The 26,221-nt window shown below is 44.4% G+C and overlaps 1 protein-coding gene across 1 annotated transcript in view; it reads right to left on the reverse strand.

Annotated features, from left to right (window-relative positions):
• Positions 1-26,221, reverse strand: part of REV3L (REV3 like, DNA directed polymerase zeta catalytic subunit) — a 567,479-nt gene that overhangs the window by 9,578 nt on the left and 531,680 nt on the right. Inside the window, exon 30 of the mRNA XM_030199216.1 lies at positions 13,660-13,906. Coding sequence (XP_030055076.1) covers positions 13,660-13,906 — 247 coding nt within the window. The remainder of the gene's footprint in view (positions 1-13,659; positions 13,907-26,221) is intronic.

The following is a 26,221-nucleotide window of genomic DNA, read 5'->3' on the forward strand; positions in this document are numbered from 1 at the left end:
GTTGCTTAATTGCTGTATTCCAGCTCAGAAGCAACAACCATCCAGCAATTCTGCAGCCATCCACACCAAAAGCATAGGTTAAGTGCCTGGGGATGCACTAAATCAGCTGCAATGTCCCTATAAGTACATAAGCATAGCCATACTTTAAAGTTCCCTCTGAGTTCACATGGGCAAAATGTATGAGGAGAGATTTGCGGACCTGAACATGTATACCCTGGAGGAAAGGAGAAACAGGGGTGATATGATACAGACGTTCAAATATTTGAAAGGTATTAATCCACAAACGAACCTTTTCCGGAGATGGGAGGGCGGTAGAACGAGAGGACATGATATGAGAGTGAAGGGGGGCAGACTGAAGAAAAATGTCAGGAAGTATTTTTTCACGGAGAGAGTGGTAGATGCTTGGAATGCCCTCCCGTGGGAGGTGGTGGAGATGAAAACAGTAATGGAATTCAAGCATGCGTGGGATAAGCATAAAGGAATCCTGTGCAGAAGGAATGGATCCTCAGAAGCTTAGCTGAGATTGGGAGGCGGGGCTGGTGTTTGGGTGGTGGGGCTAGTTCTGGGCAAGACTTCTACTGTCTGTGTCCTGAAAATGGCAGATACAAATCAAGGTCAGGTATACACAAGAAGTAGCACATATGAGTTTATTTTGTTGGGGAGACTAGATGGACCATGCAGGTCTTTTTCTGCCATCATCTACTATGTTCCTGTGAGCGCTAACTCTATTATGCAATATAAGAATCTATTACATTTGAAAATGCATTTACTGAAATGACAGATTTATTTAAATTATTCAGGAACCATAACAATGTAAAAGAGAAATATTTCCATTTTCAGATGTCATGTACCACCTTCAATATACAAGGATACATTTGCGCACAGTATTGGATCATATGGTATGTCCATATTATGATAGGTACACTTTGATGCTACTGAGACAATGTAATTATACATCTCTTAACATAAGAATAGCCAGTTTTCAACAGTGGCCAATCCAGCTCAGAAACATCTGGCAAAACCCCAAATAGTAGCCACATTCCATGCTACCAATCCCAGGGCAAGCAGTGGCTTCCTCATGTCTATCTCAATAGCCGACTATGGACTTTTCCTCCAGGAACTTGTCACCTTTTTAAACCCAGATACACTAACCGCTGTTACCACATCCTCCGGCAAAGAGTTCCAGAGCTTAACTATTTGTTGAGTGAAATAATATTTCCTCCTATTTGTCTTAACAGTATTTCCATGTAACTTCCTCGATTCATTTCTACTCATTCTACACCACTCAGGATTTTGTAGACCTCATTCATATCCCCCCTCAGCCATTTATTTTCCAAACTGAAGAGCCCTAACCTCTTTAGCCTTTCCTCTATCCCCGTTATCATTTTGGTTACTCTTCTTTGAACCTTTTCTAATTCTGCTCTTTCTTTCTTGAGATAAGGCGACCAGAACTGAATGCAATACTCAAGGAGAGGTTGCACCATGGAGCGATACAGAGGCATTATAGTATTCTTGGTCTTATTTACCATCCCATTTCTAATAATTCCTAGCACCCTGTTTGCTTTTTTGGATGCCGCGACACACTAGGCAGAAGATTTCAGTGTGTTGTCTACAATGACACCTACATTTTTTTTCTTGTGTGCTGACCCCCCAAGGTGGACCCTAGCATCAGGTTACTATGATTCAGATTATTCTTTCCAATGTGCATCAACTTGCATGTGTCCACATTAAATTTCATCTGCCATTTGGATGCCCAGTCTTCCAATTTCCTAAGGGCTTCCTGGAAATTTTTCACAATTCGCATATGTTTTCACAACTTTGAAATTTTTGTGTCATCTGTGGGAACAGGAACTTGAAGAGAAGGCTTCTGGGGCAGACCGAAGGCAGCGTGTATACGTTGCTACCGCTGCCAGGAGCACAGAAAGGCTGAAGACTGCTGCGCCGGAGGGAGGGAGGAAGAGGGGGTAAACGGAGTCACGATCGCCGTTTGGGGGGGCTTGCACGATCCTGGACCTCGCAGGGGGGTGGGGGGGCAGCAGAGGGAAGATGGATGGGACGGAGGGGTGGGGAGCAGAGGGAAGGAGTAGGAGATGGATGGGACTGGGAGGGGTGGGGAGCAGAGGGAAGGAGCAGAAGATGGATGGGACTGGGAGGGGTGGGGAGCAGAGGGAAGGAGCAGAAGATGGATGGGACTGGAAGGGGTCAGGCATATCAGAGGGAAGGAGCAGGAGATGGATGGTACTGGGAGGGGTGGGGAGCAGAGGGAAGGAGCAGAAGATGGATGGGACTGGAAGGGGTCAGGCATAGCAGAGGGAAGGAGCAGGAGATGGATGGTACTGGGAGGGGTGGGGAGCAGAGGGAAGAAGCAGAAGATGGATGGGACTGGAAGGGGTCAGGCATAGCAGAGGAAAGGAGCAGGAGATGGATGGGACTGGGAGGGGTGGGGAGCAGAGGGAAGGAGCAGGAGATGAATGGGACTGGGAGGGGTGGGGAGCAGAGGGAAGGAGCAGGAGATGAATGGGACTGGGAGAGGTCAGGCACAGCAGAGGGAAGGAGCAGAAGATGGATGGGACTGGGAGGGATGGTGAGCAGAGGAAAGGAGCAGAAGATGGTCAAAGCCAGTAGGTAGATGGATACTAGGGACTAAAGAGTGAGAGAAAGGTGTGTGGGTGTGTGTGGAGGGGGGGGGGGGGATGTAAAATGAAAGATCAGTGCCAGACAGATGCAGAGAAGGACAGTAAGAAGACAAGAGAAGGGCGAAGAAATGGAAAAGTCAACCTGGAAAAGAATTTAGGAGAATATTGATACATGGAAAGTGGAAAGGAGACTGGGACCAGACCAACTAGAAAAACAGAATGCTCAGACAACAAAGGAAGAAAATAAAACATTCTTTGTATTTAATGCTTTTTAAGGACTAAGATGTGCCTGCTTTGTGAAATGTACATTTTTTTTCTATTGTATTTTGCAGAGTACAGGAGAAAATACATTTCTGTTTCTCTTTTACTAGCATTTGCACTGCTTACAGAGTCTGGCTTCCTTAAAGAGATCTATATTTCAGTTTTTGTGGGCATGTTTTTTGTGGTTCCCTATTTTGTATCTCATGAGTGTCTGTCCCTGTTCTGCATATGTGACTGACATGACGGATTCTGCTAGCATGTAGTGTTTGTGTAGGAATGTGTAACAGTCCAGCTTGTTGCAGTTTTCCAGTAGCAGGTATATTGGTGCTCTAGGGTCCGATCATCTTGGGCTGGCTGGGTGGCGTTACTGAACCCCCCTTTTTTTCTCCACTCTATATGCTGAAAGATTCACATTTAACTGTGGGTGATAACTTGGTCCTGTATCCTGTTTTCTACACAGGTAGTGTGAGACTGTGGCTTTGGAGTTTCAAATTAATTACTTGCAAGCTTGAGTGCATCAGTAGTCATAAAGATGACTTATACTGTGCCAAAATTGAAATGTGAAAACTCTTATCTCCATCTGGTTGTTAATAAAAGGAGCTCATTATGAATACTACCCACCCTAAAAGGATATTTTGTGGCTGTACATGAGAATTGTGACATGATCCCTTGTTTCATATTGTTGACGGTCTGCATTTTCTGTATGGGTGGTATATTGGTGTATTAGGTTCTGCCCAGTGTAATATTTATGGTACAGTAAGGTTCTGTGTGTGTTTTTGCATAAAGTTGTGTATAGGGTTTTGCAGTTGAGCAATTGTGCTTAGAATATGCTTTGAGCAACCACTTTATTCTTTGACATATGATACATATCTAATATCTAAATTTAATAAAAGGTATTAATTGTGACTTTTATTTTTATTTATTTATTTTTCTGTGTGTTATCAGACAATTATGGATTTAAGCTCCACCCCTGGCCCCACCCCTAACCCCACCCCCTTTAGCCTCCCCAAACAGTTGGGCTACCGACCGCCTATGGCTTACATAGTACCGTGATGGCGATCGCCAATTTCGGTGTGAGAAATACAGAGTGGTATTGTGTTAGAGTTCATGAGTGACATAGTAAATGAGAAAAATAGGGAGGAAGAGTTATGTTTTGTCCAGTTCTGGTATAGGTTTCTTTGTGTTGCAGGGTTCAGGATGTTTAAGTTGGATTGGTTTTTAATGATTTCCGGAAGTTTGTTAGGTCGTGCATTGTTTTGATGATGTTTGGTATTGCATTCCATATTTGTGTGCTTATGTAGGAGAAGCTGGATGCATAGGTTGATTTATATTTTAGTCCTTTGCAGCTTGGGTAGTGGAGATTTAGGTATGTGCGTGATGACCTTTTTGTGTTTCTGGTTGGTAAGTCTATGAGGTCTGTCATGTACACCAGGGCCTCACCATGAATGATTTTATGAACCAGGGTGCAGATTTTGAATGCAATTTGGGAGCCAATGCAGTTTTTCTCGCAAGGGTTTGGCACTTTCGAATCTCGTTTTTCCAAATATGAGTCTGGCTGCGATGTTTTGGGCAGTTTGGAGTTTCTTAATGATTTGTTCTTTACATCCGGTGTAGATTGCATTGCAGTAGTCTATGTGACATAGAGGGGCATAATCAAACGCGAACGCCCATCTCCATGGGCGTCTATGTCTGCGAACGGGTACGTGAAGGGGCAGGACAGACCGTATTTTCGAAAAAAATGGCCGCCCATCTTTTTTTTTCGATAATACGGTTTGTGCCTGGCAAATGCATCGGAGTTGTACGGATTTGAGCTGGGCGGTTTCGTTTTTCAGCGATAATGGAAACCGAAGGTGCCCAGCTCAAAAACGAACAAATCCAAGGCATTTGGTCATGGGAGGGGCCAGGATTCGTAGTGCACTGGTCCCCCTCACATGCCAGGACACCAACCGGGCACCCTAGGGGGCACTTGTAACAATTAAAAAAAAAGTCAAATACCTCCCAAGTCCATAGCTCCCTTCCTTTGGGTGCTGAGCCCCTCAACTCCCCCCCAAAACCCACAACTCTACACCATTACCATAGCCCTTATGGCTGAAGGGGGGCACCTATATGTGGGTACAGTGGGTTTTGTGGGCGGTTTGGAGGGCTCCCATTTACCACCACAAGTGCAATAGGTGGGGGGGGGGGGGGGGTGGGCCTGGGTCCACCTGCCTGAAGTCCACTGCACCCACTAACAACTGCTCCAGGGACCTGCATACTGCTGCGATGGAGCTGGGTATGGCATTTGAGGCTGGCATACAGCCTGGAAAACAAAGTTGTTAAAGTTGGGTTTTTTTTTGGTGGGAGGGGGTTAGTGACCACTGGGAGAGTCAGGGGTGGTCATCTGGTCATTTAGGGCACTTTTTTGGGACTTGTTCGTGAAAAAAAAAAAGGGGTCCAAAAAAAGTGAATTCGCACTAAAAACGTCTTTCTTTTTTCGATTATTGGCCGAAGGTGCCCATCTCTCCTCGGCCGATAAACACACCCGTCCCGCCTTCACCACGCCTCCGTCAACTTCGTTCCCGCGACGGAGTACAGTTGAAGACACCCAAAATCAGCTTTCGATTATACCGATTTGGGCGCCTTCGCAAGATGGGCGCCTATCTCCCGATTTGGGTTGAAATCTGGGCGCCCATCACTTTCGAAAATAAGGCTGTTAGTACTATTGATTGTACCAGGCTGTGGAATATTTCCCTCGGGAAGAAAGGTTTTACTTGTTTGAGTTTCCACATTGAGTGAAACATTTTCTTTGTTGTAGTCTTCACTTGGCTTTCTAGCGTGAGATTTCGGTCAATTGTTACTCCGAGAATTTTCAGGCTATCTGAAACTGGAAGGTGTAATCTGGGATGTTTATATTGGTGGGTTTGTTCGTGTTGTATTGGGATGAGAGGATGAGACAGTGTGTTTTTTCTGCGTTGAGTTTTAGTTGAAAAGCGTCCGCCCACGAGTTCATGATTTGGAGGCTGAGTTTGATTTCGTTTGTGATTTCTGTTAGGTCAAGTTTGAATGGGATATATATTGTGACATCATCTGTGTAGATATATTGGTTAAGGCCTTGATTGGATAGGGATTTGGCTAGTGGGGTCATCATTAGGTTGAAAAGGGTCGGTGATAATGGCGATCTTTGGGGTACTCCACATTCTGGTTTCTGTGGTGATGATATGTTCGAGACTGATATCACTTGGCATGTTTCTTGTAGTTAGGAAGCCCTTGATCCAACTAAGTACACTACCACCGATCCCGAAGTATTCTAGGATGTTTAGTAGTATTTTATGGTTTACCATGTCGAACGTACTAGACATGTCGAATTGTAGGAGAAGTATGCTTTTGCCAGTTGCAATTTTTTGTTTGAATGGGTATTCAACTCACCTGATTTTATTGACCAGCTGGTTAACCAGCAGCAGTCAGTGAGAGCCTCCTATAAACAATGTTACTACTCTGTTTGTTGCAGAAGTGTTTTGGAATGTTTCATAAGCTGGATACAATGGCATTTTTTTATACTATTGTTAATGTAATCCATTTGTTTGGGTAAAGTTTGCTTGTCTCCTGCCTGAAGGAAACTCACACAGATAAGACTTGTGCTGGCTTTATTCCTGGCTATCCCTACCCTAGATCTGTGGTTTTGCACATCTCTCCCTTCTATCCTTGTCACTGCAATTATATCTTTCCTAAAAAGAGAAGAAAAAAAACAACAGTTTAATCTGCTCTGCAAATATTGTGATCTGACTGTTGTGTTTCTAACTGGTTTATTGATATCTGTAAATCAGAAAACTAGATTTCAGATTTCAAAACTGCCATAAAGTATTAGAACTCTCTTTAACAAAAAGTGTGCTGAGCTCTCCCCCTCCTCCACCCCCACCTGGTTTTTCTGCAGACAATTTAAACGCTTAGGTGTAGCAAAGCTTCTGTTGAAAGAGCTGGGGCAGCCTTGAGGTCTCTGCTTGTCTCCTGCTTGAAGGAAACACACAGATAAAACTTGTGCTGGCTTTATTCCTGGCTATCCCTACCCTAGAGCTGTGGTTTTGCACATTTCTGGTGCATTTCTTAACCTTGTCTTCCCCTTGTCCCAACCAGCTGTGTAGATAAGTGGCTTAATACAGTTCTAGATATAGGTGTTACAGCAAACACATTCCACAGGTTTTAATTTTAAGCCCACCCACCCCAAGACTGACACTTCCTAAATAGTTTTCCTAAATACACTACTTATCACAAATTAACTCCACCCTAATTACAACTGTCTCTGATTGCCTGTGTGTGGCTGAGGAGTAAAGATAATCTTGCACACTGTTAACCCCATCATAGCATACCTATTCCAACAAAACATAAGTACATAAGTATTGCCACACTGGGAAAAGACCAAGGGTCCATCGAGCCCAGCATCCTATCCATGACAGCGGCCAATCCAGGCCAAGGGCACCTGGCAAGCTTCCCAACAGGATGACTCTTATTCTCTGTAATTATTGTGGTGCTTTAGTTTCAAGGCCAATCATCTGGAGACTTAAGGCTTGTCCTATCTGTCATCAGCTTGCTAGTTTAAAACAGGAGCTCAGTAAAGTAAAGCAAGAATTAGATGCACTTACAGCAACTTCTAAGACTGCACAAAATCAAGCCAAATTCACACCACTGCCTCAAAGGATAAAACCACCTAAGAACAGATGGTTCACGGTAGGCTCAGTTAGACTTCATTATGTGACACAGAAGCATCTGCCCTCACAAGTGTTGCCCCTACAGAATTCTTTTGCTCCATTACAGCACTGTGATGTTCCTGAAAATAGAACTAAGGCGGAAGAAAAAGCAATGAAGGTGGAACAAAAAGATAGGAAGGTACCCAAAGAGAAAAGATACCCCAAATCACTAATGTTGAAACACACAACAGGAAATGTAGATTGAAAGCGATGACCACAAATGCTCGCACTCTAAGCAATAAAGTTCATGACCTTCAAAAGCCCTGATGTTGGAGGCAGACAGACGTTGTTGCAATCACAGAGATGTGGCTCAATGGTTCCCATGAATGGGATGCAAACATACTAGGCTTTAATCTATTTAGGAAGGATAGAGATGGTCGAAAAGGTGGAGGAGTAGCTCTGTATGTGAGAAATGATATTGAGGCGACTGAAATGACAGGGACCTGAGGAAAGGAAGAAGCGATATGGATCATCTTAAAAAGAGATGATAAAACCTCTGGCCACGTGGGTGTTGTCTACAGACCCCCGACACAATTGGAGGAACTAGATAAAGATCTGATTGCAGATATTCAAAAGTTGAGAAAGAAGAGAGAGGTGCTGTTGCTGGGAGATTTCAATCTGCCGGATGTAGATTGGAAGGTTCCGTCTGCGGAACCGAGAAGAAGTAGAGAGATCGTGGATGCTTTTCAAAGTGCTCTGCTCAGACAAATGGTGACAGAACCCATGAGGGAGGGAGGGAGGGAGGGAGGGAGGGAGCGACGCTGGATCTGGTGCTCACAAATGGGGATAGTGTGTCAAATGTCTGAGTGGGTGCCCACCTAGGCAGCAGTGACCATCAAACGGTTTGGTTTGATATGACAGCTGAAGTGGAGGGCGGCCACTCAAAACTCAAAGTCCTGGATTTCAAGCATGCTGACTTTAGTAAAATGGAGGAATACCTGAGAAAGGAGCTGATGGGCTAGGAGGACGAACAAGAAGTGGAAGGACAGTGGTCCAGGCTGAAAGAAACTATAAATATGGCCACAAACCTTTATGTAAGGAGAGTAAATAAAAGCAAGAGAAAAAAGAAACCGATATGGTTCTTCAAGCAAGTGGCTGAGAAAATAAAAGGCTAAAGAGTTGGCTTTCCTGAAATACAGAAAAACTCAAGAAGAGGAACACGTAGAGGAATACCAGATGAAACTGAAAGAAGCCAAGAGAGAGATACGTCTGGCGAAAGCGCAAGCGGAAGAACAAATGGCTAGAAAGGTAAGTAGGGGTGACAAAACTTTCTTCAGGTATATTAGTGAAAGGAGGACGATTAAAAAGGGAATTGTGAGACTGACAGATGCTGCGAACCACTATGTAGAAAACGATGAAGAAAAAGCAAATTTGCTAAACAGATACTTTTGTTCTGTTTTCACAGAAGAAAATCCTGGAGAAGGACCACGATTGACTGGCAAAAGTACATATTAGAATGGCGTAGATATAGCACCGTTCACGGAAGAGAGTGTGTATGAACAACTTCAAAATCTAAAGGTGGACAAAGTCATGGGACCAGACGGGATCCACCCCAGGATATTGAGGGAGCTCAGAGAGGTTCTGGCGGGTCCTCTTAAAGATTTGTTTAATAAATCCTTAGAGACGGGAGAGGTTCCGTGGGAGTGGAGAATGGCGGATGTGGTCCCTCTTCACAAAAGTGGTGATAGAAAGAAGCTGGACACTACAGGCCGGTAAGCCTCACTTCGGTTATTGGAAAAATAATGGAAGCGATGCTGAAGAAAAGGATAGTGAATTTCCTGGAAGCCAATAAGTTGCAAGATCCGAGACAACATGGTTTTACCAAAGGGAAATCGTGCCAAACGAATCTCATTGAGTTATTTGATAGGGTGACAGGTGAATTGAATCAGGGACGAGCTATGGACGTAATCTACTTAGATTTCAGCAAAGCTTTTGACACTGTTCCCCACAGGAAGCTCTTGAATAAACTAGACAGGCTGAAGATAGGACCCGACGTGGTGAACTGCATTAGGAACTGGTTGACGGACAGACGCCAGAGGGTGGTGGTAAATGGAATTCGCTCGGATGAGGGAAAGGTGAGCAGTGGAGTGCCTCAGGGATCGGTGCTGGGGCTGATTCTGTTCAATATATTTGTAAGTGACATTGCCGAAGGGTTAGAAGGTAAAGTTTGCCTTTTTGCGGATGATACCAAGATTTGTAACAGAGTGGACAGCCGGGAGGGAATGGAAAACATGAAAAAGGATCTGCGGAAGCTAGAAGAATGGTCTAAGGTTTGACAATTAAAATTCAATGCGAAGAAATGCAAAGTGATGCGCTTAGGGAGTAGAAATCCACGGGAGACGTATATGTTAGGCAGTGAGAGTCTGATATGTACAGATGGGGAGAGGGATCTTGGGGTGATAGTATCTGAGGATCTGAAGGCGACAAAATAGTGTGACAAGGCGGTGGCCGTAGCAAGAAGGTTGCTAGGCTGTATAGAGAGAGGTGTGACCAGCAGAAGAAAGGAGGTGTTGATGTCAATGTATAAGTCGTTGGTGAGGCCCCACCTGGAGTATTGTGTTCAGTTTTGGAGGCTGTGTCTTGCGAAGGATGTAAAAAAAAATTGAAGCGGTGCAAAGGAAAGCAACAAAAATGGTATGGGATTTGTGTTACAAGACCTCACTGCGGTTGGAGGGCCAGACACAGCTGCAGGTGACGGCATGGCAGGCGCAAGCACCCTTGACGCTGATGCAGACTGACGCAGCAGTCCTTCCAGAAGCTCTGGAAGGCCTGAATGCGCTCGTCAAGAGCCACCATTGGAGAAGGCTGCGGGGCTTGTGGAGCAGTCGGTGGCAGAGTCGCCTGAGGCTCGGGAGCAGGAACTGGACTGAGAGGCCAACACGTTGGCACCTCCTGTATGGAGGGGGAGCGGTCCTCCTGGCATCGATGCTTCTCGGGTGCCGAATCCCTCAATGCCCTGGAACTCCCAGGACTATGTGTTGAAGGTGAACGGTGTCGGTACTTCTTAGCCTTTGCTTAATGCATCTTACCGAGACTTCTCGGTGCTGATGAGAACGACATCGAATCCCCACATTGCCTCGGGGCTGGGTCCGACGATGGATGGTTCCGGGGGGCCTGCATAGTAGGAGACCTCGAGACGGGTGGAGACCCACTCGATGCCTCGCTACTCCCAGCATGTCGTGGCCTCTCAGCAGCAATGCCTACCTCCACTCCCAACGTCGATGTGTCCCTCGATGCCGATGTCGAAGGACCGGACCAAGCCCCTCAAAAGTTTTTCCCTCTGGGCTTCTCGAGCCAGTTGAGTCCTTTTCTTCATACGAAGATGGACACAACGAGCTGGGCTATGGTCGGGCCCAAGACACTGGATACACCACGAATGGGTATCTGTGCCTGAGATGGTCCGGTTGCACCGAGTACAGTGTTTGAAGCTGCTGGGAGTCTTCGATGACATGGAAGGGAAGGCTGCCCTAGTGAAATCAAAAAAACACGATTGTGCTGAAAAGGGATACAAAAGAAGGAAGAACCGGCCGAGCAGGCCTAAGGACGGCCACAGCTAAAAGAAAGAAAGCTTAAACGCAGGCCAAAAAGAAACAAAGAAAAAAAATAAGGAAAAACTGTTTTTTTTTTCCCAAACAAACTGAAAGAAAAAGAATAAGAGGAAGGTGAAAAAGCTGAAAACAGGCACAACAAGGATCTTCCAAGGCGAACAAGGTGCAGCAGCGGAACCTGCCACTCCTGACGTGAAAAAAGAAGAACTGAGGAGCGCAGTTGTGTGACAGGCGGGGAGGAACTTTGTGCATGCGTGGTGCGGTGCTGCACGTACACCAGAAGGCTCTAGCAAAACTTTTTTCATTTTGCTATGCATTATGCCGATTCCCGGGCCAACGCGGATCATCGACCCATCTGTGAGAATAATGCAGCCTGCTTGTCCTCAGAGAATAATTTTAACACCAATTCCTAAATCAGAGGAAGCAGATTTAACAGTTCTCTCTAATTTTTGTCCTATAGCAAGTACACTATAGATGGTCAAGCTTGTTGAATCTCTGGTAGCTACTCAAACAATGTCTTATTTAGATAAATGTCAGCGTCTGCATGATATACAATATGGCTTCCAATCCATGCATAGTACAGAAGCTTTGTTGGTGGCATTAGTGTCAAGAGTGAAACTATTATTAAGTCAAAAAATACCATCCGTTTTACTTCAATTTTGTGTGCATTTGACACTGTGGACCGTGGTGAATTGCTGAGTAAGTTAGATGAACTTGTTTCTCTGGGGCAGTTTTTAACTGGTTTCAGGGTTTTCTGAAAAATAGAAGGTATAGAGTAAAAAAGAGCAATACTTTCTCAAGTAGTTGGTCATCCAGTTATGGAGTTCTACTACTACTACTACTATTTAGCATTTCTATAGCGCTACAAGGCATACGCAGCGCTGCACAAACATAGAAGAAAGACAGTCCCTGCTCAAAGAGCTTACAATCTGCAGGGCTCGCCTTTATCCCCAGTTTTATTTAATTATTATTTATTGCATTTGTAACCACATTTTCCCACCTCTTTGCAGGCTCAATGTGGCTTACAATGTGTCGTTATTAGTAGATAGTAGATTAGGAGATAACAGTTGGTGTTAAAGATTAGCAAATCGAAATTTAAACAAGTAAACATAAGTAGTAAACAGTACTAATAATAGGTAAGGTGGAGATGCCATAGAAAATAACGTAATCGAGATTTAAACAAGCAGATCTAAGCATAAACATTATTGATAATATATAGGTTGCGATGTATTACATTTATAGTTGTTGCTTTTATTGGTATGCTTTGTTGAATAGGTGGGTCTTCAGGGATTTGCGAAAGCTGGTTAGTTCATAACTAGTTTTTAAGCTGCGCGGCAATGCGTTCCATAGCTGTGTACTCAAGTAAGAGAAGTTTGACGCATGCATTAGTTTGTACTTTAGGCCTTTACAACTGGGGAAGTGAAGATTGAGGAATGTGCAGGATGACCTTTTAGCGTTCCTGTAGGATTTTATATGAATTCTTTTTTATATTACATTTTTTCTTATGTGGACGACATTTTTATATTAGTGCCTATTATTTCTGGATTTGAAGAAGGATATAAGTTGATACTCGAAACTGGGCATCTGAAAATTATTTAAAGTTTAATACAGATAAAACAAAGTTACTTTATTTTTCTGATACATTGCTGGATTTGCCAAAAACTATTAATACAGATTCAGGAGAAACCCTTAAATTTGAAAACTCTTCTAGGCTATTAGGTATAGTGCTTGATACACAACTGAATATGAAAAATAAGATAAACTTGTGTAAGAGTATGTTGTTTGAGGGCAGTGCAGTGCGTTTTTTCTTTTTTTTCCAGAACAGTTGTGTAATTGTACAAATGATAATTCTCTCACAGATTGATTATTGCAGTGTTCTGTAGGCTGGCATACAACGGTTATTGAATACATTACAATTGCTGCAGAACACTGCGGCCAGATTGATATTTGGATGTAGGAAATATGATGATGTGTCACCTATTCTGAGAGAACTTTATTAATTACCAGTGAAAGCACAGGTGGATTTTAAAGTGGCTTGTTTAGTTTATAAAAACTTCATAGGTAGTTGTCCACTTTCTTACAGTAAATTAACTTATTCCTTTTGGTAGAATGACAGTTTGCTCTACCTCTTTTCTAAGACTTTCATATTTTTTCTGAACCACTTTGATTCCTTGGTTGATTTAGGCGGTATATAAGCAACGGAATGTAATGGAAAGGAACTGCTCACAAATCAGGAGCAACTGCTGAGAGCATTTCTTGGTTTTCTGGGTTGGCTTATAACCATTAGGCTACAGCTCCACATTGCTGAAAGGCCTTTGTAACTGAAGCAGCATAGTATTATCAACATAGTTAGAATAAGCCTAAGCTAGCTGTTGCACTTCAGCTTTGTAAAGTTTCTATTTGAGCAGTACACTCAGTGTCCCTGTCTTCAGCAGGAGTAGGAAGGAAAAGCACTCAGGGTGGACCACCACAACTGTGTTTTCAAAGGCTTACCCTTGGCAGCTCGTCATACCAGCCGAACACATCGACGCCAATAAGTGAGAAGATGCGGTTCAAGGGTGGCAGGATCTGCTTGGTGATATAGTAGGTGGCATTAAGCCTAAGGCTGGAGTCTTGCAGCACTTCGATGGGCCGCCTCACGAGCTGGATGAGAGGAACCCCCGGTGTCCCATACACAATGACATATGGGACACGTTCTCCAACACGTGGTTCAGAGCGGATATCATAAGAAACCATTCTCCTGGGAACAAAGAGAGAGAATTTTTAAACAAACATGAAAGAGAGAATATAACAGCAGCTAAAGAATGGAGAAAACAATTTTCAAACCTACTTCCATGATAAACAGAAATGTATGTAACATAACATAGTAGATGACGGCAGAAAAAGACCTGCACGGTCCATCCACTCTGCCCAAGAAATGTGCCACTTTTTTGTGTATACCTTACCTTGATTTGTACCTGTCTTTTTCAGGGCACAGACCGTACAAGTCTGCCCAGCACTATCCCCGCCTCCCAACCACCAGCCCCGCCTCCCACTACCGGTTCTGTTATCCAGGGTGAACTGGATTTCCCTCAGTTACACTGTGCTCCACCATGTGTGTTCTTCTAATCACATTAAGAGGAGACATTTCTGTGGACCAGCATTTGTGTTTCTGAGTGGAGGAGTGGCCTAGTGGTTAGGGTGGTGGTCTTTGGTCCTGGGGAACTGAGTTTGATTCCCACTTCAGGCACAGGCAGCTCCTTGTGACTCTGGCCAAGTCACTTAACCCTCCATTGCCCCATGTAAGCCGCACTGAGCCTGCCATGAGTGGGAAAGCGTGGGGTACAAATGTAACAAAAAAAAAAAATCCCCTGCAACTATAAAATCTTAACATTATCTAGATCAGTTTCTGTTTTTAGACACTGCTGTGCTCCCTAGCATCTAGCCCCTATCGGTACAATGTATCTATAATCTTGCTTAGTTATGACCTTGTTTGCATAGATTTCTTGGCGCTCCTACTCCAGGACTAAATGGACTCTGTTAAATCCTTTAGTTCATATTTTTAGACTATATTGTAGTCAGACTTGGTTTCTAGCCCTTTTATGAATCACTTTACATTCCTTCATATGCTTCTTTTATAAACTGCTGTCGAGTTTATTTCTTTTACACGATATGAGGGATTATCATTGTTAGTTATCTAGCCGTCATTTTTAGGTTTATTAAGCCTTTATCGCTTCTGTCCGATCACATTAACATAGGGTTTTTACATTTTTTTACACTCATAGGTTATTATGTACTAGTAAAAAAGGCCCGTTTCTGACACAAATGAAACGGGCACTAGCAAGGTTTTCCTCGGAGTGTGTATGTTTGAGAGAGTGTGTGTGAGAGTGACTGTGTGTGAGAGAGTGAATGTGCGAGTGTGTGTGTGAGAGAATGAGAGTGTGTGAGAATGAGAGTGTGTGCAAGTGCATTTGTGAGACACAGCGTGAGAGAGAGTATGTTTCACACAGAGTGTGTGTGAGACACAGACTCTCTGTGAGACTGAGTGTATGAGACCAAGAGAGTGTGTAAGTGACTGTGTGACACATAGAGAGTGAATGTGATACAGTGTGAGACATAGAGTGTGTGAGAGAGAGGCAAGTGTGTGAGAGTGAGAGAGAGAAAGACATTGACTCTGAGAGAGAGATTGTGTGTGTGAGAGAGACAAAGACATTGACTCTGAGAGAGAGATTGTGTGTGTGATTTGTATCTGTCATTTTCAGGGCACAAACCGTATAAGTCTGCCCAGCACTATCCCTGCCTCTCAACCACCGGCTGTGGCACAGACCATATAAGTCTGCCCAGCACTATACCCGCCTCCCAACCAGCCCCGTCTCCCACCACCGGCTCTGCCACCCATATGTGTTTGAACGTCAAGATGGCGACTCTGGCTGCATCAACTAAGGCCGGTACTGGGCTGGCTTGTAAGGTCTGAGGCCTGCATATAGCAATCCGGTTTAGTTTGGGAAGGAGAGAGCTTTGACGGAAACTCCAGTAATTTGGAACGTGAGGACAATGCCAGGCAGACTTTTACAGTCTTTTTCCTGCAAAGAAACACCAAAGAAAGACCATGATCAAGTATATAATATTACGTTCATTGCTAATTTAATCTTGAATTGATAATAAATGTAACTGTTGGGCAGACTGGATGAACCAGCCAGGTCTTTATCTGCCGTCACTTAATATTATTATTTTTTTTTTTTACATTTGTACCCCGCGCTTTCCCACTCATGGCAGGCTCAATGCGGCTTACATGGGGCAATGGAGGGTTAAGTGACTTGCCCAGAGTCACAAGGAGCTGCCTGTGCTGGGAATCGAACTCAGTTCCTCAGGACCAAAGTCCACCACCCTAACCACTAGGCCACTCCTCCACTCCATATAATATGTGTTTATGGGTCTTATATTTTATAATATTTGGTTTAACAATTATTGTAATCAGAATTTGTTTTTAAGTTTTTCATGTCACAGATTATTTAGATTTTGTCTGTCCAATATGACATTGTGGCTCGTCAGTTTTACCACTTTTTCCAATAATGACATGGATTTCAGTATGAACAATGTGTTCGTTATTGGTAGTATTTTTTCCATATCTCTTTTCATTTTTTAAACTACTTTTTACATTTGATACATGGGCTTCATAAATTTTGGTTAATTATATATACATTTTATCTTATGCTAACATACATTATTTTATTTGTCACTATCAATTACCATTTATCATGTTTTTCCATATTTTCTTTATTCTCATCAGGTTAGTCTTCCTATCATTTTTGTATTCATGTAAAGGTATTGACAACCGTAGGAATCCAAAGCACGATGAAAACAGCGTTCACCAAAGGAAAAGGGCTCAAAGTCTCAATCCTCAACAAGCACTCCCTTGTTTTGCAAAGCTGCATCAGAAGGTAAAACATTTCTCAAAATAATGGAAGCAGAAAATGGCAAAGAAGAATTTAAAGACGCTCAGCAGTCTTTTTTTTCTTTTCAACTAGCTTTCTTGCACTGAACACAAAACAGCAATATTAACAGATTGGATCATGACAGAAAACCTTAACCTACTCTTCATCAATGAAACCTGGATCCATGACCAAAAGGACCCAATAATACTAGACCTGTGCCCTCCAGGAAACAAAATCACACACTGGACCAGAAAGGAAAAGAGAGGCAGAGACATAGCACTAATCTATCAATCCCACTTTACCACTGAAACCACTGCCAAGTCCATGACACCTAAGCTTGAAATTGCCTCAATCAGAATCCACAACAAAACCCTATGCGACCATTTGAATTGTGTCTTGTTTTACAGACCTCCAGGTAATTGGAACGAAGGCCAGACTGACTTCATCGACTTCATCTCAAACACCTGTGTACCAACTCCAGTGTACTAGTACTAGGAGACATTAACCTTCACTTAGAAGACCCAAACTCCATCAACACACGAGAATGTAAGGAATTCTTCTACCTATGTGATCTCAAATGGCTACTAATGCAAGCAACCCACGTCAAAGGGCACACCCTGGATCTCATCTCACACAAACTTTCAACAGACCAGAACTTAATAATAACAGATATTAAATGGACAGAAACACCCTGGATTGATCACTACAAACTAAACCTATCCCTACACTGGCGGAAAAAGGGATCACACCAAACCCAAGAACACACATCCTACAAAACAAGAGGTCATGTAAACGCGAAAACATTCTGGCAACTGATGTACAACAATGATTGGACAGCACAAACAGACTCCATATACTACCTCCTGGAATGGGATAAAAGATGCAAATGCATACTAGACCTTTACGAACAAAAACATCATGTAAGACTAACTCGATACCATGGTTCAACGATGAACTGAAAAAGCTAAAAACATAATCCAGGAAACTCGAACGAGCATGGAAAAAATAAAAAAAATGAACATTCACTCAACACATGGAAACAATCACAAAGAAAATACAAATACGCAATAAGACAGACCAAAAGATTATACTACAAAACTAAAATAGGGCCAGATTACAAAGATACAAAGAAACTATACCAACTCGTGAACAAACTCCTAGACACCAACTCGTGAACAAACTCCTAGACACCAACTTGGTGTCAGGTTCTCAGGTTCAGAGCCCGCGGGGCCGGGCTCTGGAGCAAACGTGAGCCCTTGGGCTGCTGCCGAGGAGCGACAGCAGCAGGCAAAACCCACCAACCAACACTGGGCAAGCACACCGGCACCGGCAGGGACTGCAGGCACTGCCCAGCGAGCCGGAACACATGGACTGGAATCCCCCAGACTGGAGGACACAGGACTGGAACACACACCAGACCAGAACACACATCAGACTGGAGCACAATGGACTGGCCCGTACAGCTTCACCTGCACTTAGCCACTGCCCCCCAAGGGTTGAGCCCTTGGGTTCGAGTGGCTGGCAGGACTTACCGGATACAGGATGACACAGGGACCAGGCTACTAGAACAGGCTTGCAACAGAAGTGCTCCTAAATCCTAAACTGACATAAGTGCTCTCAACAGTAAACCAACAGAAGTGTTCCTAACCGTACTAACAGACCTAAGCACTAAACTAACAGGAGTGCCCCTAGGCACTAAACTAACAGGAGTGCCCCTAGGCACTAAACTACCAGGAGTGCCCCTAGGCACTAAGCTAATAGGAGTGCTCCTAGGCACTAAACTACCAGGAGTGCCCCTAGGCACTAAACTAACAGGAGTGTTACTCACAGCACCAAAAGGGAAAGCAGGGGAGCCACAAGGAAAAAGCAAGAAAGCTAAACACATAAGCTAATAAAGGAGCTTCCTAAGCACCACGCTACAGCAGTGCACCACAGCACTAACTAACACAGGTGCTCTAAGCACCAAACTACAGCAGTGCTGTACAGCACTAACCTAACCCAGGTGCTATTAAGCACCAAGCCACATAAGTACTTCTAACAGCAACACTGAAGTGCCTCTAACAGCACCAAAACCAGAAGTACTTCTAACAGCAAACTGAAGTGCTTCTAACAGCACCAAAACCAGCAGTACTTCTAACAGCAAACTAACATTGCTTCTAACCACACCCAAAGGGAAAGCAGAGGAGCTACAAGGGAAAAGCAGAGAAGCAAAACACATAAGTCAAAAGTGCACACTGCACTAACACTGACCTGGCCCTATAGCAAGCACAAGTGCAAATGCAAATGCCAACGTTGCAAAGGCCCTGAAGGAAAGAACACCCTTATCAAGGCCCTGCCTGATGATGTCACACCTACCAGACACCAGCAGCCAGCATACTGAAACACAGAGCAACTGAACCACAGAGAAGCTCAATACACCCAGTATAGCAGAGCAATTAGAGCCAGCTGGAAGCAACCAGAGCTAGCTCAGGTAACACACACAGCTGCAGTATAGTAAAGCAATTAGACTCATGCTGGGAGCAGCCAGCCCACAGACACAGAGCCAGCTCTAGCAACACAGACAGAAGAAACAGAAGCTGACCACCAGAAATAAGGTAAGTTTGAGAGGGGTTCTGACCACAATCATGACACTTGGTCACTGCATTGAATACAGACATCCCATCTGCAGATAAACTTGCCAAGTATTTCAATGAAAAAATTGTAAACCTACGCAACAACACTACCTCAGGACAACAATGACATCGAAAACTTCCTTAATGAATTGGACCCAACCACTGGAGAATACCCAGCTGACCGATCCTGGTTAAACCTCGCCCTCCTTACAGTCGATACAGTTGCACAGGCGATCAACAGGTTCTCCAACACTCACTGTAAACTAGATACCTGCCCCAACTACCTAATAAAATCCACCCCTGACCGCTTCATAGCAGACCTCACATCCTACCTAAATTACATGCTTCAGCGAGGTCTCTTCCCTAAGGAAAATGGCAATATCCTACTCACCCCGATACCAAAGACACCATGAAAAAAAACCAAATGAAATCACTAACTACCGTCCAGTAGCATCCATCCTGTTGTCAGTCAAACTGATGGAAAGTATGGTAACCAAACAACTTAGATTATATAAACAAATTCTCAATTTTACACGAATCACAGTCAGGTTTTCGCCCCCAACACAGCACAGAAACAGTATTACTTACTCTCCTAGCCAAATTCAAGCAGAAAATAGCAACAGGCAAAAACATCCTCCTCCTCCAATTCGACATGTCTAGTGCATTTGACATGGTAAACCATAATATATTAATAAGATTACTAGATAAGTTCGGGATTGGTGGAAACATACTTAGATGGATCAAAGGTTTCCTAACCACAAGAACATATCAAGTAAAATCAAACTCAAACATATCATCACAGTGGAAAGCAGATTGCGGAGTACCACAAGGATCACCGCTATCACCAATCCAACCTAATGATGACCCTGCTGGCCAAGACCCTATCCGACCAAGGCCTTAAACCCTTTCATCTATGCAGACGATGTCACAATATACATTCCTTACAAATCTAAACTGATAGAAATCACCAACGAAATCAAGATCAGCTTGAACATCATGGACTCTTGGGCAAATGCATTTCAACTAAAACTCAACAGAGAAAAAACACACTGCCTCGTCGTCTTATCCCAACACAACGTAGACAACCCCACAATTATCAACACCTCAGAGTACACCCTCCCTATCTCGGACAGCCTGAAAATACTCGGCGTTACAATAGACCGCACCTTAACACTAGAGAGCCAAGTGACATCCACAACAAAGACAATGTTCCACTCAATGTGGAAACTCAAGCGCGTGAAACAATTCTTCCCGAGGGAAACATTTCACAACCTGATACAATCAATGGTACTAAGCCATGTAGACTACTGCAATGGAATTTATGTAGGATGCAAAGAACAAACTTTAAAGAAACTTCAGACCCCTCAAAACACAGCAGATAGACATCTTTGGAAAAAAGCGATTCCCTCTGCGAAAAACTACACTGGCTCCCAATCAAAGAACGAATCGCTTTCAAGGTCTGCACTCTGGTTCACAAAATTATCTATGGTGAAGCCCCGGGGTACATGGCAGCCTTGATTGACCTACCAACTAGAAACACATCTGAATCAACGCGAACGTACCTAAATCTGCACTACCGAAGCTGCTAAGGACTCAAATACAAGTCAACCTACGCATCCAGTTTTTCCTACATAAGCACACAACTGTGGAATGCATTACCAAAAGCCTTGAAAACTACGTATGACCACCTGCACTTCCAGAGAACACTAAAAACTTACCTGTTTAAAAAGGCATACCCTACCAATCCAACATAAATGCCAATCTCTGCTACATGACAAAACTAAAATATGTAATGGACATAAGGGAGAGGGAAATAGGACTTGATATACCGCCTTTCTGAGGTTTTTTGCAACTACATTCAAACGGTTTACATATATTCAGGTACTTATTTTGTACCAGGGGCAATGGAGGGTTAAGTGACTTGCCCAGAGTCACAAGGAGCTGCAGTGGGAATCGAACTCAGTTCCCCAGGATCAAAGTCCACTGCACTAACCACTAGGCTACTCCTCCGCTCACAGCTCTTCTGCTGTACGATTCCCTTATATGGCTATACAACATGAAATTTATCTTGCCATATCATCACTCTGTAGTTGTTTGAACTTTATCTTACCACAACATCACTTTGCATTTGTTTACACTGGAGTATGCAAACGCCTTTCCGGCACTATGTAAGCCACATTGAGCCTACAAACAGGTGGGAAAATGTGGGATACAAATGTAACAAATAAATAAATAAATACAAGTCTGAAAAAAGAAAATAAGTCTCTGTTCTTCTTGTAGCAATATTGTTTCTACGTTCTTCCTATGCTAATTGCCAAAAAGCATCTTACCGACAAAAAATTTTAAATCATCAATCGTGTGCTCTGCTGATTGCCAGTGGTTTACTAATGGGCTCATTTTTGAAAGAGAAGGACGCCCATCTTTCGAAATAAATCGGAAGATGGACGTCCTTCTCGGTGTAATCGAAAGCCGATTTTGGACGTCCCCGACTGCTTTCCGTCGCAGAGACGGCCAAAGTTCAAGGGGGCGTATCGTTGACGTAGCGAAGGCGGGACTTGGGCGTGCCTAACACAGGGACGTCCTTGACCCATAATGGAAAAAAAAGGGCATCCCTGACGAGCACTTGGACGACTTTACCTGGCCGTGTTTTTCTTACAATCAAGGCACAAAAAGGTGCAAGAAGTGACCAGATGACCACTGGAGAGAATCAGGAATGACCTCCCCTTACTCCCCCAGTGGTCACTAACCCCCTCCCACCCTCAAAAAATATCTTTCAAAATATTTTTTTGCCAAACTCAGATGTCATACTCAGGTACATGACAGCAGTATGCAGATCCCTGGAGCAGTTTTATTGGGTGCAGTGCACTTCAGACAGGCAGACCCAGGCCCATCCCCCCCAATCTGTTACGTTTGTGGAGGAAACAGCGAATCCGCCACAAACCCACTGTACCCACATCTAGGTGCCCCCCTTCACCGGTAAGGGCTATGGTAGTGGTGTACAGTTGTGGGTAGTGGGCTTTTTTTTTTGGGGGGGGGGGGGTTGGGGGGCTCAGCACACAAGGTAAGGGAGCTATGTACCTGGGAGCAATTTATGAAGTCTACTGCAGTGCCCCCTAGGGTGCCCGGTTGGTGTCCTGGCATGTCAGGGGGACCAGTGGAAACCAAGGACGTCCATCTCAGAAACGACCAAATGCAAGCCCTTTGGTCGTGGGAGAAGCCAGCATTCGTAGTGCACTGGTCCCCCTCACATGTGTTAAGCACGCACCAGTCCCGTCTTCGCTATGCTTCCGACACACCCCCAGGAACTTTGGTCGTCCTCACGACGGAAAGCAGTTAGGGACACCCAAAATCGGCTTTCGATTATGCCGATTTGGGCAACTCTGGGAGAAGGACGCCCATCTCCCGATTTGTGTCGAAAGATGGGCGTCATTCTCTTTCGAAAATAAGCCTGATAGGCAGGTAATACTCTGGTTCATTTACTTTAAGGGTTTTGAAGATCACCCTCTAAACTTAAGATACCATAGATGAATTTAATGATAGGCTACAGATTACTAACAGTAGATCTGTAATTTCATCTTTGAATTCTTTCAATATTCTGGAGTGTATGCCACTCAGTTCAGATTTGTTTTGCCCTATTGCATCTTCCAGATTAACTGAGACTTATTCAGTTTCTCCAAATTGTCGCCATTAAATTTTATTTATTTATGCATTCTTGTATCCCACTGTTATCCAAAAACAAATTTCGGCTTACAATTTACATTTTAGGCTGGAACTACAATAGTATTTTTCCGTTTCTCTTATGGGTAGCACCGTCACATTTTCCTTCACTATGGCCCTGAGTGCCCCCTTTACCCCATAATCATCTAATAGTCCAATTCCCTCATAAGTTTCATTTTTTGAATGTACCCGAAAACATTTTATTATTGAGTTCCTACCTCTACAGCAAGCCTCTCTTCAAATTGTTATTGCCTTACTTCAGCTTTTCATATAACTTGACAGACTTATGTTTACATAGTAAATGACAGCAGATAAAGACCTGTACAGTCCCATCCAGTCTGCCCAAGATAACTCATTTTACATGGTATTTGATACTTACTTCAAAGCTAATATCAAATCTGATCATATTATGATCACTACTATCAAGCAGCCCCAGCACCATTACCTCCTGCACCAGATCATGTGCTCCACTAAAAACAAGGTCTAGAATTTTTCCTTCTCTTGTCGGCTCCTGTACCAGCTGCTCCATAAAGCTGTCTTTGATTTCGTCAAGAAATTTTACCTCCCTAGCATCCGCTGATGTTACATTTATCCAGTCAATATCGGGGTTATTGAAGTCACCCATTATTATTGTGTTGCCCAGTTTCTTTGCATCCCTAATTTCCTTTAACATTTCTACACCCGTCTGTTCATCCTGGCCAGGCGGACGGCAGTACACTCCTATCACTATCCTTTTCCCCTTTACACATGGAATTTCAATCCATAGGGATTCCAAGATGTGTCTTGTTTCCTGCAGAATTTTCCATCTATATGATTCAAGGCCCTCCTTAACATACGCTACCCCTCCACCAATTCGATCCACCCTATCACTACGATATAATTTGTACCCCGGTATGACAGTGTCCCACTGGTCATCGTGCTTCCACCTGGTCTCAGAGATTTATTTATTAGTTACATTCAGTGGTGTGCTGGTAAATTTTTAACAACAAGCTCTCTCCCCGGTCCACCTCGGCGCCCCTCGTCCACCTCGGCGCCCCCCCATCCACCGCTGCGCCCCCACAAAATTGCAGAGCTGGCCATAGCCGGGGAGTGGGGGGGGGGGGGGGGGGGGGGGGAAGGGGAGGGGGCAATGCATTACTCTCTCCAGGAAAAAAAATTAAATGATCCCAGGTTCCAATCTAATTCATGTTTAATATGGGATAAAATGCCATAAATAAGTAAATAAATAAAAAACTTTTAACGTTCAGCACCTGATTCTCAAAGTGGACATATTCCAAACACTATAATGAAAATAAAATTTTTTTTTTCTATCTTTGTTGTCGGGTGACTTTGTTTCTCTGATCATGCTGGTCCAGTATCTGATTCTGCTGCTCTCTATCTGTTCCCTTGACTCCGTTTCCAGGGCTTCCTTTCCATTTATTTCTTTTCTTTCCTCCTTTCTTCTTCATTTCTGATCCTCCGCAGACTTGACTGTCCAGTGGATCTAGCTTCTTCCTATTTTCTCCATCCATGTGCAGTTTCTCTCAATTCCTTTCCCCTCATCTAATCTCCTTCCTCTATCTTCCCTCCATGTCCAGCATTTCTTCTCTCTCCCTTCCCTCCATGTCCAGAATTTCTCTTGCTCTCCCCTCCATCCATGTCCTGAAACTCTCCTCTCTCCCCTGCCCCCCTCTCCCCATCCATGCCCAGCAAGTCTCTCCCCTGCCCCCCTCTCCCCATCCATGCCCAGCAAGTCTCTCCCCTGCCCTTCTCCCCATCCATGCCCAGCAAGTCTCTCCCCTGCCCCCTCTCCCCATCCATGCCCAGAAAGTCTCTCCCCTGCCCCCCTCTCCCCATCCATGCCCAGCAAATCTCTCCCCTGCCCCCCTCTCCCCATCTATGCCCAGCAAGTCTCTCCCCTGCCCCCCTCTACCCATCCATGCCCAGCAAGTCTCTCCCCTGCCCCCCTCTCCCCATCCATGCCCAGCAAATCTCTCCCCTGCCCCCCTCTCCCCATCCATGCCCAGCAAATCTCTCCCCTGCCCCCCTCTCCCCATCCATGCCCAGCAAGTCTCTCCCCTGCCCCCCTCTACCCATCCATGCCCAGCAAATCTCTCCCCTGCCCCCCTCCCCATCCATATCCAGTGATTCTCCTCCCTCCCCTGCCCTTTCCTTCCGCTCCCAAACATGTCCAGCGAACGATGTCCTTCGCCCCCACCCTCCCCTCCCACTCCCATCTGTCTTTTTTAATTACCTCCGTCGAAGCCCGCGCTATTTAAAGCCCTGCTGCGTGCATGCCGTCTCTCCAGGCTTCCCCTGCTTGCTTTGGTGATGTTCGTGCCCTTAGTCCCGCCTTCGCGGAAAAAGGAAATGACGTCAGAATGACATCAGAAGGCGGGACTAAGGGCGCGAACGTCACCGAAGCAAGCAGGGGAAGCTTGGAGAGACGGCCTGCACGCAGCAGGGCTTTAAATAGCGGTTTTGACGGAGGTAGAGGAAAGTATCCTATGTGCAACAGTAATGAGGGAGCTTTTGTGCCTGTGTACCAGAGCTATCTTCTGCTCTCTGAGACAATTGTAAGTTAATCTTCACCTTTCTTGTGAAGGAAAAAAGTTGAACAAATAGATCCCATAAGAGGAACAGTGCTCCCCAAAAACTGAACTTCCAGAGACTATAAACTCCAACATAAGTCTCTTATGCTGGCCTCTTTTGTACTACCAAAAGTTGTATCACTTGACACTAAGTATTCTTGCTATGTTGCCTTTATCTCATAAAGCCAAGGATGTAAAACAGACTGGAAGAGATCTTCCAGGAAAGAATCATCTAACTGGGGAAAAAGTATCCTTCCTGACTGGCCCCTACAGAAAAACATATCAGGGCATATCCAGACTTATAGCAGGAACCTGTGCAGGAGACTGGAGGTTAGCCTTGGTTCTATCAGAATATCCAGCCTCCTGGCTCCTGCTTTTCTTTCTTTGGCTGAAGAACTTGCTAATCTTGGAGTTTCGTCAAGCTGATATGATCTCCACTCATGGAAGAGCCCTACTTGACCACTTGTAGAGACACAGTCACTTTTTCCAGTCCTTACATTTCAGAATCCCAAGTGGTTGGGTCAGAAAATTAATTTGACCAATAATGGAGCCAGGTCTTCTGCCAGGTCCTACAGGGAACTCAGCTCCAGACCAAATCTGACACACTTACCAGAGCATCTGAGGGCTACTATTTTCCTCAGTGGAGTGGAGGAGTGGCCTAGTGGTTAGGGTGGTGGATTTTGGTCCTGGGGAACTGAGGAACTGAGTTTGATTCCCACTTCAGGCACAGGCAGCTCCTTGT

This window comes from Microcaecilia unicolor, chromosome 3, assembly GCF_901765095.1.
Source record: "Microcaecilia unicolor chromosome 3, aMicUni1.1, whole genome shotgun sequence".
NCBI classification, from domain to species: Eukaryota; Metazoa; Chordata; class Amphibia; order Gymnophiona; family Siphonopidae; genus Microcaecilia; species Microcaecilia unicolor.